This window comes from Seriola lalandi, unplaced genomic scaffold, assembly GCF_002814215.2.
Source record: "Seriola lalandi dorsalis isolate HSWRI2012SDOR001 ecotype SW California unplaced genomic scaffold, Sedor1 jcf7180002054422, whole genome shotgun sequence".
NCBI lineage: Eukaryota > Metazoa > Chordata > Actinopteri > Carangiformes > Carangidae > Seriola > Seriola lalandi.
In genome coordinates, this window is record NW_019524975.1 from 347,637 (window position 1) to 359,950 (window position 12,314).

General features: G+C 40.7%; 1 protein-coding gene across 1 annotated transcript in view; it reads left to right on the top strand.

The window, feature by feature from the left end:
- slc8a2b (solute carrier family 8 member 2b) overlaps nucleotides 1-12,314 on the top strand; it is a 162,010-nt gene that overhangs the window by 132,252 nt on the left and 17,444 nt on the right. The window contains exons 11-12 of the mRNA XM_087175159.1: nucleotides 6,069-6,442; nucleotides 11,290-11,393. Coding sequence (XP_087031285.1) covers nucleotides 6,069-6,442; nucleotides 11,290-11,393 — 478 coding nt within the window. The remainder of the gene's footprint in view (nucleotides 1-6,068; nucleotides 6,443-11,289; nucleotides 11,394-12,314) is intronic.

Here is a 12,314-nt window from a genome sequence, read left to right on the forward strand (position 1 = left end):
TTCACTATATGAACCAGAGAGGTCCCAGAAGTTTCACTTTCGTCTGACAAGCAGGAAAGTGAAGCTTTAAACATCTTGAATGGTTAACCTAAAACTTACTGCAGGTGTAAAAATACAGAAGAAAAACTTTAAAACTTTAACCTGGCTGTTGCATCATGTGCTTAACATCATTTCTTCTTTATCTTTTTTGTTTCATTTAATCATTTTTATTTTTACATATTTATTGATATTGATTTGAGTTTTGGATCAGATTCACTTGTGCATTTTACCTTCAGTTATGGATATTTTTACAGAAGCTAACACTGTTACAGTTACACTGCTATGATAACAGTGTCACTGCTGTGATAACAGTGTAACTGCTATGATAACAGTGTCACTGCTATGATAACAGTGTCACTGCTATGATAACAGTGTAACTGCTGTGATAACAGTGTAACTGCTATGATAACAGTGTCACTGCTATGATAACAGTGTAACTGCTATGATAACAGTGTAACTGCTATGATAACAGTGTAACTGCTGTGATAACAGTGTAACTGCTATGATAACAGTGTAACTGCTGTGATAACAGTGTAACTGCTATGATAACAGTGTCACTGCTGTGATAACAGTGTAACTGCTATGATAACAGTGTAACTGCTATGATAACAGTGTAACTGCTATGATAACAGTGTAATTGCTATGATAACAGTGTAACTGCTATGATAACAGTGTAACAGATATATGTAAAAAAACTACCAGTAAAAATACTCCCAATAATTCTACCACTATTACTGCTGCTGCCACAAGTGTATCTGCTAATCACTGTTTCTACATTAGAAGTTTTGAAGTGGTGATTATATTTGTGTTACAGATATAATTATCTCAACTTTTATTTGAATTTAATTAATGTCAGTTTAACAACAGCAAATACAAATACATATATCCATAATCCACAAAGGCTCCATCCTGCTTGTAAAAATGATCCATTGATTTGACATTCCAGCCTGCAGTGGATTTTAATCCATTTCACAAGGTGTGCCCTCTACTTCCTGATGCCAACACAGCAAGCAGCTGCATCCCAGCTGACACCTTTGTTTGGGTCAATAAAGTCTTACTGTTGGGGGGAATTTAAAGTATCGCTGCACTAATCACATTACTTTTGCTGCTAACAAAGCAGTGAAACAGACGTTCGTCACATGCAGTTATTGTACCGGTGATAACAAACAGTTTACAGTTTCAAATAATTCGCTGCATGCTCGTTCAGTACCTATAATAATGATAATTTAATAATTATAAATACCAGTACCAGCCATGACCTGCTGCTTGGGAACAGCTGCTGAAAGAGTAGAGCACAGACAACAGCAATTATTTCAAAAATAATGGTAAACATAAAAATAACAGAAAGAAAAAAGTAGAATGGATGAAAGTTGAGATGTTTTACATGAAGAAGAAAACACTCACTATCAGATGTTGTTGATGTAACTGTCAAGAGTAACTCATCAGTCTGAAGGTGATTCTCCTTCATCCATTTTTTCACAGGTACAAATACATCAAATAATAAATAATTCATGTCAGATTATTTTCAAAGAATAATGAATGAAGGAAACCCTTTAGATACCCCAGAAAAATACAGTAATACATTATTAAATTATGGGTAGGGCAACTTATATTGCTGCCTTTTTAAATGTTCAATAACCATGTAGTACTAAATAGAATTCAGCACTGTTTCAGTAAAATAACAGCACTTTGAGTCTAATCTGAAAAGAAGGTATAAAGTTAGACGATCAGTCCCAGTGCTGTTTTAAAGTTCACTCCTTTGATTACAAATGTTCCTAACTTTTTTTCTGCAATCTGAACTTGAGATCAAACAACATCGTAAAGATTATTTTTCCCAAAGACGGAAACCTGGAATAATTTTCCTTTAAAGCACACTGTGCCGTGTGAATTAAAAGCATATAGGATGACAGCACGAGGTAAAGGGCGTGCTAAGACCAGTAATCTCTCCTCACATTCAAAGTGTGATGAGAGATCAAAAGGAGTGTGAGGGCTGGATGAGAGGAGAGTGGTGCAATAGCCTGAGGAGTCACATAAAAGAAGCATGGGGATGATGGGACATTAAAAAACATAGAGGATAAATTGACCATCTAAAATAAGTGAATGGATGGAGAGACGCTGAATGAGTAAATTACAAAGGTCAGTGTCATCCATTTCAACAGCACACCAGTAGATTTCATCGATCACTGTGCCAGAAATGAGCAGCGAGGGAAACCAATTAAACCTGAACGTCTCTATGTCTGCCAGAACTCCACTTTCTCTGCCGTATCAGTTCCACTGTGTAACCATCACCGCAGCCTTCACAGCTTCTATTCTCTACTGATTAAACAAAAAGAGATGGGGCTGACGGAACCAATAAAAGAACTCATGGTCAGGCCTGTCCTAATGAAGAGTCATACAAAATAAGGAGACAGTCATTACAGAATGAATCTCATTTGCAACACAGTGATGAAATGGAAGTGTAGTCTAGAGACAAGATGATAACAAGGCTGCCAGTTATTCAAATCTAAAAATGTTAATATAAATAGTAACAGACTGCATGTATCAGTAAACATACAGTTTGTACATGTGTACATGATTCATTGGTTATCCATATATATAGGGTCGCAGCGGGGCTGGAGCCAATCCCAGCTAACATTGGGAGAGGTTGGGGTGCAACCCAGACAGGTCGCACCCCAGTAATTAGAGCACCACCCTGTCGTGGCAAGCAGGCCAAAGAAACACTCCCCCATTACCAATCCTTACCAATCTATCAGACAGAAGATGCAGAGGAGCATCGTTATCAGACGTGACTACAATGCAGCACATCCACAAGTAGTTATTAGGTTTTTCAGTTTCCCAGTGCGCAGACCCTTTTCATTGATTTGCATTTTTCTTTATCCGCATTCATCTGGAAATGTCAAATAACTAATACTGGACCAACAAGTCTAATCCCTGAATCATGTAATGCCTCAGCGTGAACAACAGAACTTTTCCTCCTCGGGTTTGCCAAGAGCGGATGCTCGTGCATAAAATGGAAATGAAATGAGCTTTCACTGCACGTCTGCTGACTGAGTGAAGGTCTGAGCTGCATCGTAAACAGACAGCTTGACCCCATCAGTAACAGAGCTGAGACAGCCAATTATAAAAACTCACTAACAGGATGATGAAGGAGAGTTACTGTTGTCTGTCTGGTAATTCACTTTAATGGATCAAACAAAGCCTGTTATGCTGGTTGTTTTTCATCAGGGAATGGTATCACTCATAATCACTTCATACCTTTATTTACTATGAACAGTAAATTCATTATCAAAACTTCCATTTGCAGATGTATTTGAAATTAACAGTAAAAGGCCAAACTGGCAAAAAAAAAAAGGTAGAGACAGACATGAGGCACCTGATGCATCGTCCTTTTTTCATGTTTGGCTATAAAACATACAGGATACTGACTCTTTAGGTTAATTCATATACATTCAATTAATCAAATAAGAAAAAGAATTTCAGAAAATAGTGAAAAGATTCTGATCACATGCACTCCAAGGTGATGATTTGTGAGCGTTTATATTCAGAGAAGCTAAAACTAAAAATGTAGAAAAAGCAGCAAATACTCTTTTCAGAAGTTTGAGTTTGCTGATTTTGTTTAATACATATCCTAAATTATCAGTTAGTTGTTGTTTAATTAATTTGCTGTTGATCATCGAATTGATAATCAACTAAGTATGTAAAAATCCTCTCCTATGATTTTGTTTAACATGGTTTCCCCTGAGGCTGGAAGCAAATCAACTCTTACTTCCTCATTGAGAATTTCTGGATCAGGTCTTGTGCCCCGCCCACCACCGCTGGTTGCACTAGCCTCAGTCACATGTTTGAGCCTCAGTCAGACCCAGACAGATGAGGAGTCTGTTGAGACCAGAATCAGAGACTAGCAGAGGATCAGAACGGTTAGCACAGTTAGCATCTTTTATTTGTATATGTTGTTCGTTAGCTTGTAACTGGCATTGGCTGATACACTGCTAGCGGTTGTGCTAAAGCAAACTCTCTCTCACTGTACTGACAAGGTTTCGGGTTTATTTTGCTGTAACCATGCCCACAACTATTGATAGGTATCGGTTTGCTTTGTTGCACCTGTAAACACATCCAACAGTGATGACACAAAGTCCAGGAGTTTACCTGTACATCACTGCAAGCTAAACCGCTTGAGGTCTGCAGAAACAAGATTCTGATGGCTATAATCGCTATTTTTATTACTACAGAAACTACAAAAGATCAAATTACAGTGTGAAAGGTGTTTCTGGTAGTGATGCTCCTACAGAGATTTATTTCAGTTTATTCAGTCTGGTGTAGTCACTGGCTCGATGCTGCTCCCCCGAGCAGACTACAGAGAACAGCACACCGGCCACAACAGACTGGTAGGAGTTTTCCAACATCCTGTAGCAAATGTTTAAAGGATCTCAGGTTCCTCAGAAAATATAGAGTCTGCTCATCTCCGTCTTATATACAGCATCTGTGTTGGTCCTCCAACCTCTTCCTTCTGAAGTGGAGCGTTTAGCAGCTAAAGAGCCAGATGTTTCACTCAGGAGTTGGTAGAGACCAAAAACAGAGCGATAAGAGAGGGACTATTGGATTTGGATTTATCAGCTGGACACAAACGTGACCCCAATTGTGTCCAAATTCACTATGTCGACTTAAAGGTGATGATATGTCAGTATTATCTTCAAAGCTTGTTTCCACTGCCCCCAAGCGGCCAAAAATTAGTTCCTGCAGGTTTGAGGAACAACTTTCATCCTCACCTTAATGACTTGATTGTTGAAATATTTATCAGGGATAATATCATGTTGCAAAGAGGAATCATTTTCCCAGTCGCCCTCTTCATCGCTGCATCAGGGGTGGACTCCATCCAGAATATGGTGACGTCTGAACACATGGCAGGATGTGGTCTGCCTCTTTGGATTTCAATACCAACCTACTATAATCTGATTTGGGAGCGGCCATCTGTCAGTTAGTGCGCGATGGCGTGATCGGATGACAACAATCTCATAAAGATGGCTATTGTAACCGGAGCCTCTGTTTATCTGTCTGCTGAGGGAGATGACTGACTCTCAGCCCTGCCCGCTCTCAGTATTCAGCACAGCCGTCCAGACACACAAACACCACGCTCCAGCATCCAGACCACAGGCCGTAGACCAGGGTTGATTTTAATTCACTTTAAATTCAGAACCTGAAATAAAACTCTCTTTACATAATAAGCACACAAGCACACTGTCTGGGATCTTTTTTCTAGTAGCAAAGAAAACCTTCAGTTTTCATTTTCTCTAAAATGAAATTCCACCTCCAGAGCAAGGTTTCTTAGTAAAAATTATTCTGCATAAAACATTTCGTGCATGCATGCTGACATTTCAGTAATTGATAAACTCAGATGACTGGCATTGAATCCAACTTTGACCCAGTCATATCTTCATTTGATCTTTTTATTCCCCGCTCACTTCTCTCTCTCTCTCTCCCTCTCTCTCTCTCTCTCTCTCATTTGTTTTTTCAAATGTGCTCTCATGCCTCATGTATCTCAGACTTGCTGGAATATTTAGAGACAAAGATGTAGAACATGAGAAGATTTTGCTCACCAAAAAAATCAATAATACACCTGATGCTGATGTAGGAAATGTTACAGATGTGAGAGATCAAATTAACATTTCAACTGGCACACATGGTCACTGGAAATGCGTGTTTCCGATTGGTCAACAGGTGTCGTAAAGCACACTTTGAATTTGCAGGTATCCATTTTAATTTCACTTGAGCATTTACTGCTTGGTAGCTAAAAGATAAGATAACTCTCTCAATAATTCAATCTGAAGAGCCCTGATATAGAAAGTAAAAGATTTGACTTGCTTTTGTGTATCAGGACATCTTATTGTGTGTTATTGCTCATGCATGGAGCTGAAATATTAAATGTGTTACAGCTGGTGTCTTACTATAATTTATCAAGGCCAGAGAGTACAGCTTTCAGCTTCTGATCAATCATGCCTGAAGATATCGACCTTCTGTGTCTGCATCTCCAGGTCGGTATAATCGATGATGACATCTTTGAAGAGGATGAGCACTTCTTTGTGCGCCTGCTGAATCTGCGTGTTGGTGACGCAGAGGGGATGTTTGAGAGCGATGAAGTGGGTGCCCTCCCCAAAGCTCGCTTGGTTGAGCCCCTGGTTGCCACGGTGACCATCCTGGATGATGACCACGCTGGCATCTTCACATTCAGCGAGCGCATGGTGCGGGTGAGCGAGAGCGTGGGCACCATGGAGGTGACGGTGGCTCGCAACTCGGGCGCCCGCGGCACCGTCATCCTGCCGTACCACACTGAGTCAGGCACCGCCAAGGCCGGAGAAGACTATGAGGACGCCCGGGGAGAGCTGGAGTTCACCAACGACCAGACCACGTGAGTCAAACTACACATTATCCTTTTTTTTTTACTCTCTGGATGGAACTTAAACTACATTTTCATACATTTGCTTCATTTTTGTACAACTTTTCTGCTGCTGATCTCAGAGCAGCTGTGTTGGAAGTTGGAGTAGAATCATGACAGTCCTTGTTAATGAAAAGAAAAGCATTAAAGCTCCACTCTGTCTTTTTTTATGGCTCTGCGCAGGCGACAGTCAGGGCCGGACACTTTATGTTTCTGGTTGTCTGTCTGTGCCGTTCTCATGAATGTGATATCACAGGAATGCCTCAAAGGAATCCCTAAAAAGTTCATTTGGACTCAAGGATGAACTGATTAGATTTTGGCGAACAGAGGTCAAAGATCAAGGTTAATAAAAAAATGTTTTTGGCCATAACTCAAGAATTCACACACTAATTAACTGCAGCTGGACTGGGTGGCGGAGGCATACAGCCGTGAGGCAGTAATTCTAATTAGCAGTTTAATTCTAGTCTGAAAATAATTTTCAGACTGGGAGTGAATTAAATGTTTAAACCTGCCAGAAGGGATTTCAGTGAGTGAGAGCTGCTGATTTATATTTTGAGTAATCCCTCACAGGCGGGTGTATAATTTCAAAAATACATTTGCATTGATTTGTGAATAGGCATTTACCTGTTCATTCCTACAAGAGCTTATGATCCAGGGAATGTGTCTGTAAAATAAAATATATAGTGAGAGTGCTAAGAGAGAAGGGAGGAGCAGAGTTTTGTTCCTGTCTTTTTTCCTTTTCCTTGTTGTTGCTCTTGTTTTTTTCTCATCACCCTTTACTCCTCGCCCATCCTCATCCATCCTCACCTGTCCTCTTATGTATTTCCCATCTCTTCTCTCACTGTTTCTCTCCTCTTCACCTCTTTTAGTTCTGTCATCCATCTCACACTCTCTTCCTTCACCTTCATGTTTGCCAGACAACAGTCCAGTCCATTATTCATCATGGCTGACCTGAGGCCCAGAACATTCATGTTGAATCCTCTAAGTCTGTGTGAAGAGCAAATGTTGTTATGTTGGTGTGTTTGTGTCACTAATTGCTCGGTGACTGCAGACTGTAAATGTGATGTTTATGTTAAATGTTCTTATTCATCTGCAGAACAGACTGACACCTCTGTCATAATGTCTTCGCCTTGATCAGCTTCTGGAGTCTGTCCTGAATTTATATCGATACATTTGCAAAGATAAACCTGGAATACTTGTTATGTGATCAGTTTTGAATTATAAAATATATTAAGTTTCTTTAGCAATGTTAGCTGATAAGCTGTATAGCAACATCCTTTTTGGTCCGTCTGCTGTTTTAGTCCAGACTGAAATATTTCAACAACAATTTAAGTCATAATCATAAAATCAGGTTCAACACATCCATGTTCCCCTCAGGATGAATAGTAATAACTGAAGCGCAGCTTCACAGAGCTGCTAGCGTGGCTGCAGACTCTTGTTCTTGCTCTGAGTGAGCTTAATACAATAGTTGCATATGTGACTGAAATACAGTCTGAGCATTTCACAGATGAAGGACACCTTTTATTTCATAAACTCAGTGATTGCTTTCACACAGGGAGGTGACGGCTTAATGAGATGTTTTTGTAATGTTAGGCTGCAAAATGCTTATTTCTTAGTTGTTGTTTTTTTTTTTAGTTCAAGTGTACTAAAGACAATTATGATAAGTATAAAAATCTTCCAGAGTTTACTGAAATAAACCAGATGATTAGCTGTCAAATGAATTGGTGAAATCTTTTAATGTCTTTGACATGGGTGTGTTTGTCTGTTGCAGAGGCCTGGTTTTATGTTTGTGCACCTTTGACAAACTCCAATGAACTGCCGTTTGTGTGATATTGATTGCAGGAAGCTCTAAACTGATGTAAACTGGCAGGTTCATTGATTGACAGAGACCTGGATTAGGTGAGACAGGGCTGGTGGTGGGTGATAGATGAGTGGATGGACCTCAGTGTGTTTCTATGATAGTGGAAAACTTTATATAGTCTGGCAGTACATGGCCTCAGCACCACCTTGGCTCTGCTCTTAAGGAGGATTTATTCCAATTTGTTCTCCCAGTGGTTAATGATGGGCCAGTCAGTGTCTGAGTATACGGTAATGTCGTCCTCACCTGAAGCCTCACCTGGAACATTTCTGCTGCTGGACTGACACTTTTGACATCTCTTTCACCTCATCTACAGCCATGGGCTTCCTCTGTCTTTTTTTTCCATCCCCCGTGGCCTTCCTCAACTTCTGTATGACTACACTGTAGTTCCTCGATTACTGGTGATGCACTGACGAGCCTCCAGGTCTAACTTTGAGTGGTAAAATCGCTGTGACTGCAGTTCCACTCTACCTCATGCCTCTGCAGCCAACTCAGCTTTTACCTCTGTCTGCAGACTCTCCTCAGCTCAGTGAGCTCCATCAGGAGAGCGGTTTTAGCTCCTTCTGGGCCCGAACATGTCAGATAGAATCATAGTAAAAGAGCGCTGCTGAGAACTTGTTACCCACATCTGTCTGCATATTTCATTCAATCTCTGGAACCAGAAGTTTTGTTTGTGGTCACTTTCTGCTTCACAATGCCATCTGGTTTGGTGAGAATCTGGATTTCTCTTGACCAGGATGTTAGACGTTACTGTTTTACCATGTACCTTTTGTCCTCTACCAGCTCAGCAGGCTTTGTGAACACCCACTGTATAGTCATACCTGGCTGTAACAAAACAGCATAGAGACAATAATGTGAGTTTAGGTTCCTCTGTTTGCACACTGAGTTGTGTAGAAGTCATCAGAACAAAATTAAAGCAGGCAACACAAACAGAACACTTGGCAATGTGAGTAGCAAATAGTTCAAAACAAATACCCATTACCCCTCAGAGAAAATGATATTCTCACTCAATCTCACTCAAATATCTAATCTCATGATCTCACAAACGGCCGTAACATTCATGTGAACATCCAGAAGCAGTGTGAAGTGTATATCCTGCAATATCTCAGGAACACCTAGAGGGAATTTCTTCTAATTTGGTACAAACATTGGTGGTCAAAGGTCAAAGGTCAGTGTGACTACACAAAATACATTTTTGGCCACAGTTCAACTCGCTAATTAACCCTGCACTGGTTGGTGGAGACGCACAACAACGAGGCGGTGTAGTTTGCTTTTACAGCTGTTGTTTGCCCATCATTTATACAACAACTATAACCAGTGGACATTGGCTGTAAAACATCAAATGATTTGGAGAAGATTGTAAATTGGACGGATAGCTTACAGCTTTCAGCAGTGTCCTCAGTGCTGTAACTCATCTTCACCTCGTCTAATCGTCTAATCATCTACTCATCATCTAATCCTTCCTTCATTTCTGTCATTTTCACGCCACATTGTTCTCCAGTCAGGATGGCTGGCCATTGATTGCATCTCTCCATCTCCCTCTTTTTTCACTCTTTATCAGTCTGCCCCCCTTTTTCTCACTTTCTCTCTCTCTTCCCTGCATTGCTCCTTCTCTTATGCTTCTAGACCCCCCTCATTCTTCAAACATCGCCTCCTTGTTTTTTTCCATCAGAAGTCAACTTCTTCCATCCTGTTTTTTTCTACTGTCCTCAACTTCACTCCCTCTCGACACACTCTATTCTCTTCCTCCCTTTTTTAACCACTTTTTCATCCTTTCTTCTCTTCTTCCTCCTCCTCTGTTTGTCCCTTCTTCCTCTCCATACCTTTCCCTCCACCTGTCATTTCCTTTCTCTCTCCATCCATCTCTCCCTCTCTGTCTGTTGTCAGTGTAGATTTTCCTCTGCTCTCACTAAGCTGCTGACATTTCAGTCTGGTCCTCAGAGACACTAACTGCTCTTGTCATCTTCACTTCCTCTCCTCTAATACCAAGCCATCGTTCCTCATACCTCACAAATGGCAGATGTCATGATGGCATAAAAGCCTGTGTGACTCTTTGTTTTTTACTTTCCATACTTGGTTCTTTTTCTCCTCAGGGTCAGTGAAGTTGCCCACACAGAGATGTCCCGCCTGTTCTTGTCTTTTGTCATTTTACTTACTGTAAACTGTAACTGTTCTGTACTTACAGACTCTTTTTGAAGATCCCGCACATTACCAGCATATTTCTTGTTTTCTCATCGATGGTGATCAGTGATGTGCCAAATGCCAATGTGGAAACAATGGGACAGGCGTCGCTTGTAGTGACGGACCTACAGAGAATTACCAGCTGAATCTGCTGCTCCCCTTGGCTTCATGGTGGATGCACAGAGGAAAATGTCCTGTTCACCTGCACTCTCAAAGTGTTTGTGAGCAAATAGGAATGAAATGCACTCCCATCATGCTGCGGGACTGAAGTGTTTCTACAGGATTTCAGATATCATTGAGATACAGACAATGTGCTGGCATTTTATTTACAGCATCTTTACATTGAAAATGAGCACATATCCAAATCTTGAAAGGTAGAAGATCCAACAAAATCTGTCCTTTCAAACCTTTCTCTCACTTTCACTTTCTTTTTCATTCTTTCATTTCTTTTTAACTTTCATCCTCTGCTCCCACCTTTGACTGAATTATTGATCCTGTGTCATCTCTTTTCCTCCTGCTCTGATTCACACAGCAGCAGGTCCTGATCACACACAGCAGGAGGGACACCAGCATGTGGGTGGACTCTGCGTGTGTGTGTGTGTGTGTGTGTGTGTGTGTGTGTGTGTGTGTGTCTCTGAGTGTGCATGTACAGGTGTGTGTGGATGTTCCACTGCACTGTATGTATGATTTAAAAATACTAAAAATGACAGAATTCTTTTCTTTCCGTGTGTGTGTGTGTGTGTGTGTGTGTGTGTGTGTGTGTGTCTGTGTGTGTGTACAGTCAGACGCTCCTGGTGAGGATAATTGATGATGAAGAATATGAGAAACATGAAAACTTCTTCATTGTGTTGGAGGAGCCACGCTGGCTGAAGAGAGGAATCTCAGGTATTTTTACACGTGTTTTTTTACTGGATTAACTGGATTCTATCATGAAGTCCTGCGGTCTCTATCCAGCTGTTCAGACACCACCAGAGGTTGATTGCACTTTTAACACCAGCCTAAACAAATCGCATTAAACAGGCAAACACAGGAGTCAGTGTGAACTGCACCAAACGTCAGATGTGAAAGCAACTTTAGGGCCCATGTACACAGCACCTGACTCCAATTATGCCGCCGGAGATGATCTATTTTAGCCATTATGTGTGTCCACCAAGTCCAGAGTGTCTCACGTGCACCGAGTCTATTTTCACCTGAGCGACGTGTGTCTCTGAAGTGTGAAATTGACTTGTGAATGTATATAATTGCCTGTATTCATCGGCAGTTCTCCTCCTGCTCCCTGTGATCACTGAAACTGTGTTTTAATGCAGCTGTATACACTATGTAGTTGTTCTGATAGTAACAACTATGTTGACCTTTTGTCATTTGCACACTGTAAAACATCAGACAGGAATTTAGTGTCAAATGAGTTTTTTTCTTTGTTACCTTAATGTAAATATGAAGAGAATATGAGAATATCTAGTTTTCATTTTCAGACTTTAGAACTTGAATGAGACAAACGTGATGGAAACTCGCTGTGTGTCTTTAACACACATCATATTAAGTCCTGGTTGCTGCTCTTCACTATGAAATCGATGCTGTCCATGATGATGGTTAATATTGAATTCAGTCCAGACCCCCGTCCACTCACAGCAGCCTCACATGTTGTCTTTGTACTGGCTCTGGTAAAATGTTTTCAACAGTTGCAGCTGTAGGTTCTTGGTCAGATGAAGAATTGACTGTGAGAAAAAGGGAAGGAAAATCTGTGTGTAATGACTGTCTTTGTAACTAAACAGTCTATTCTACTTAATATCTGAAGTTTATTGAACT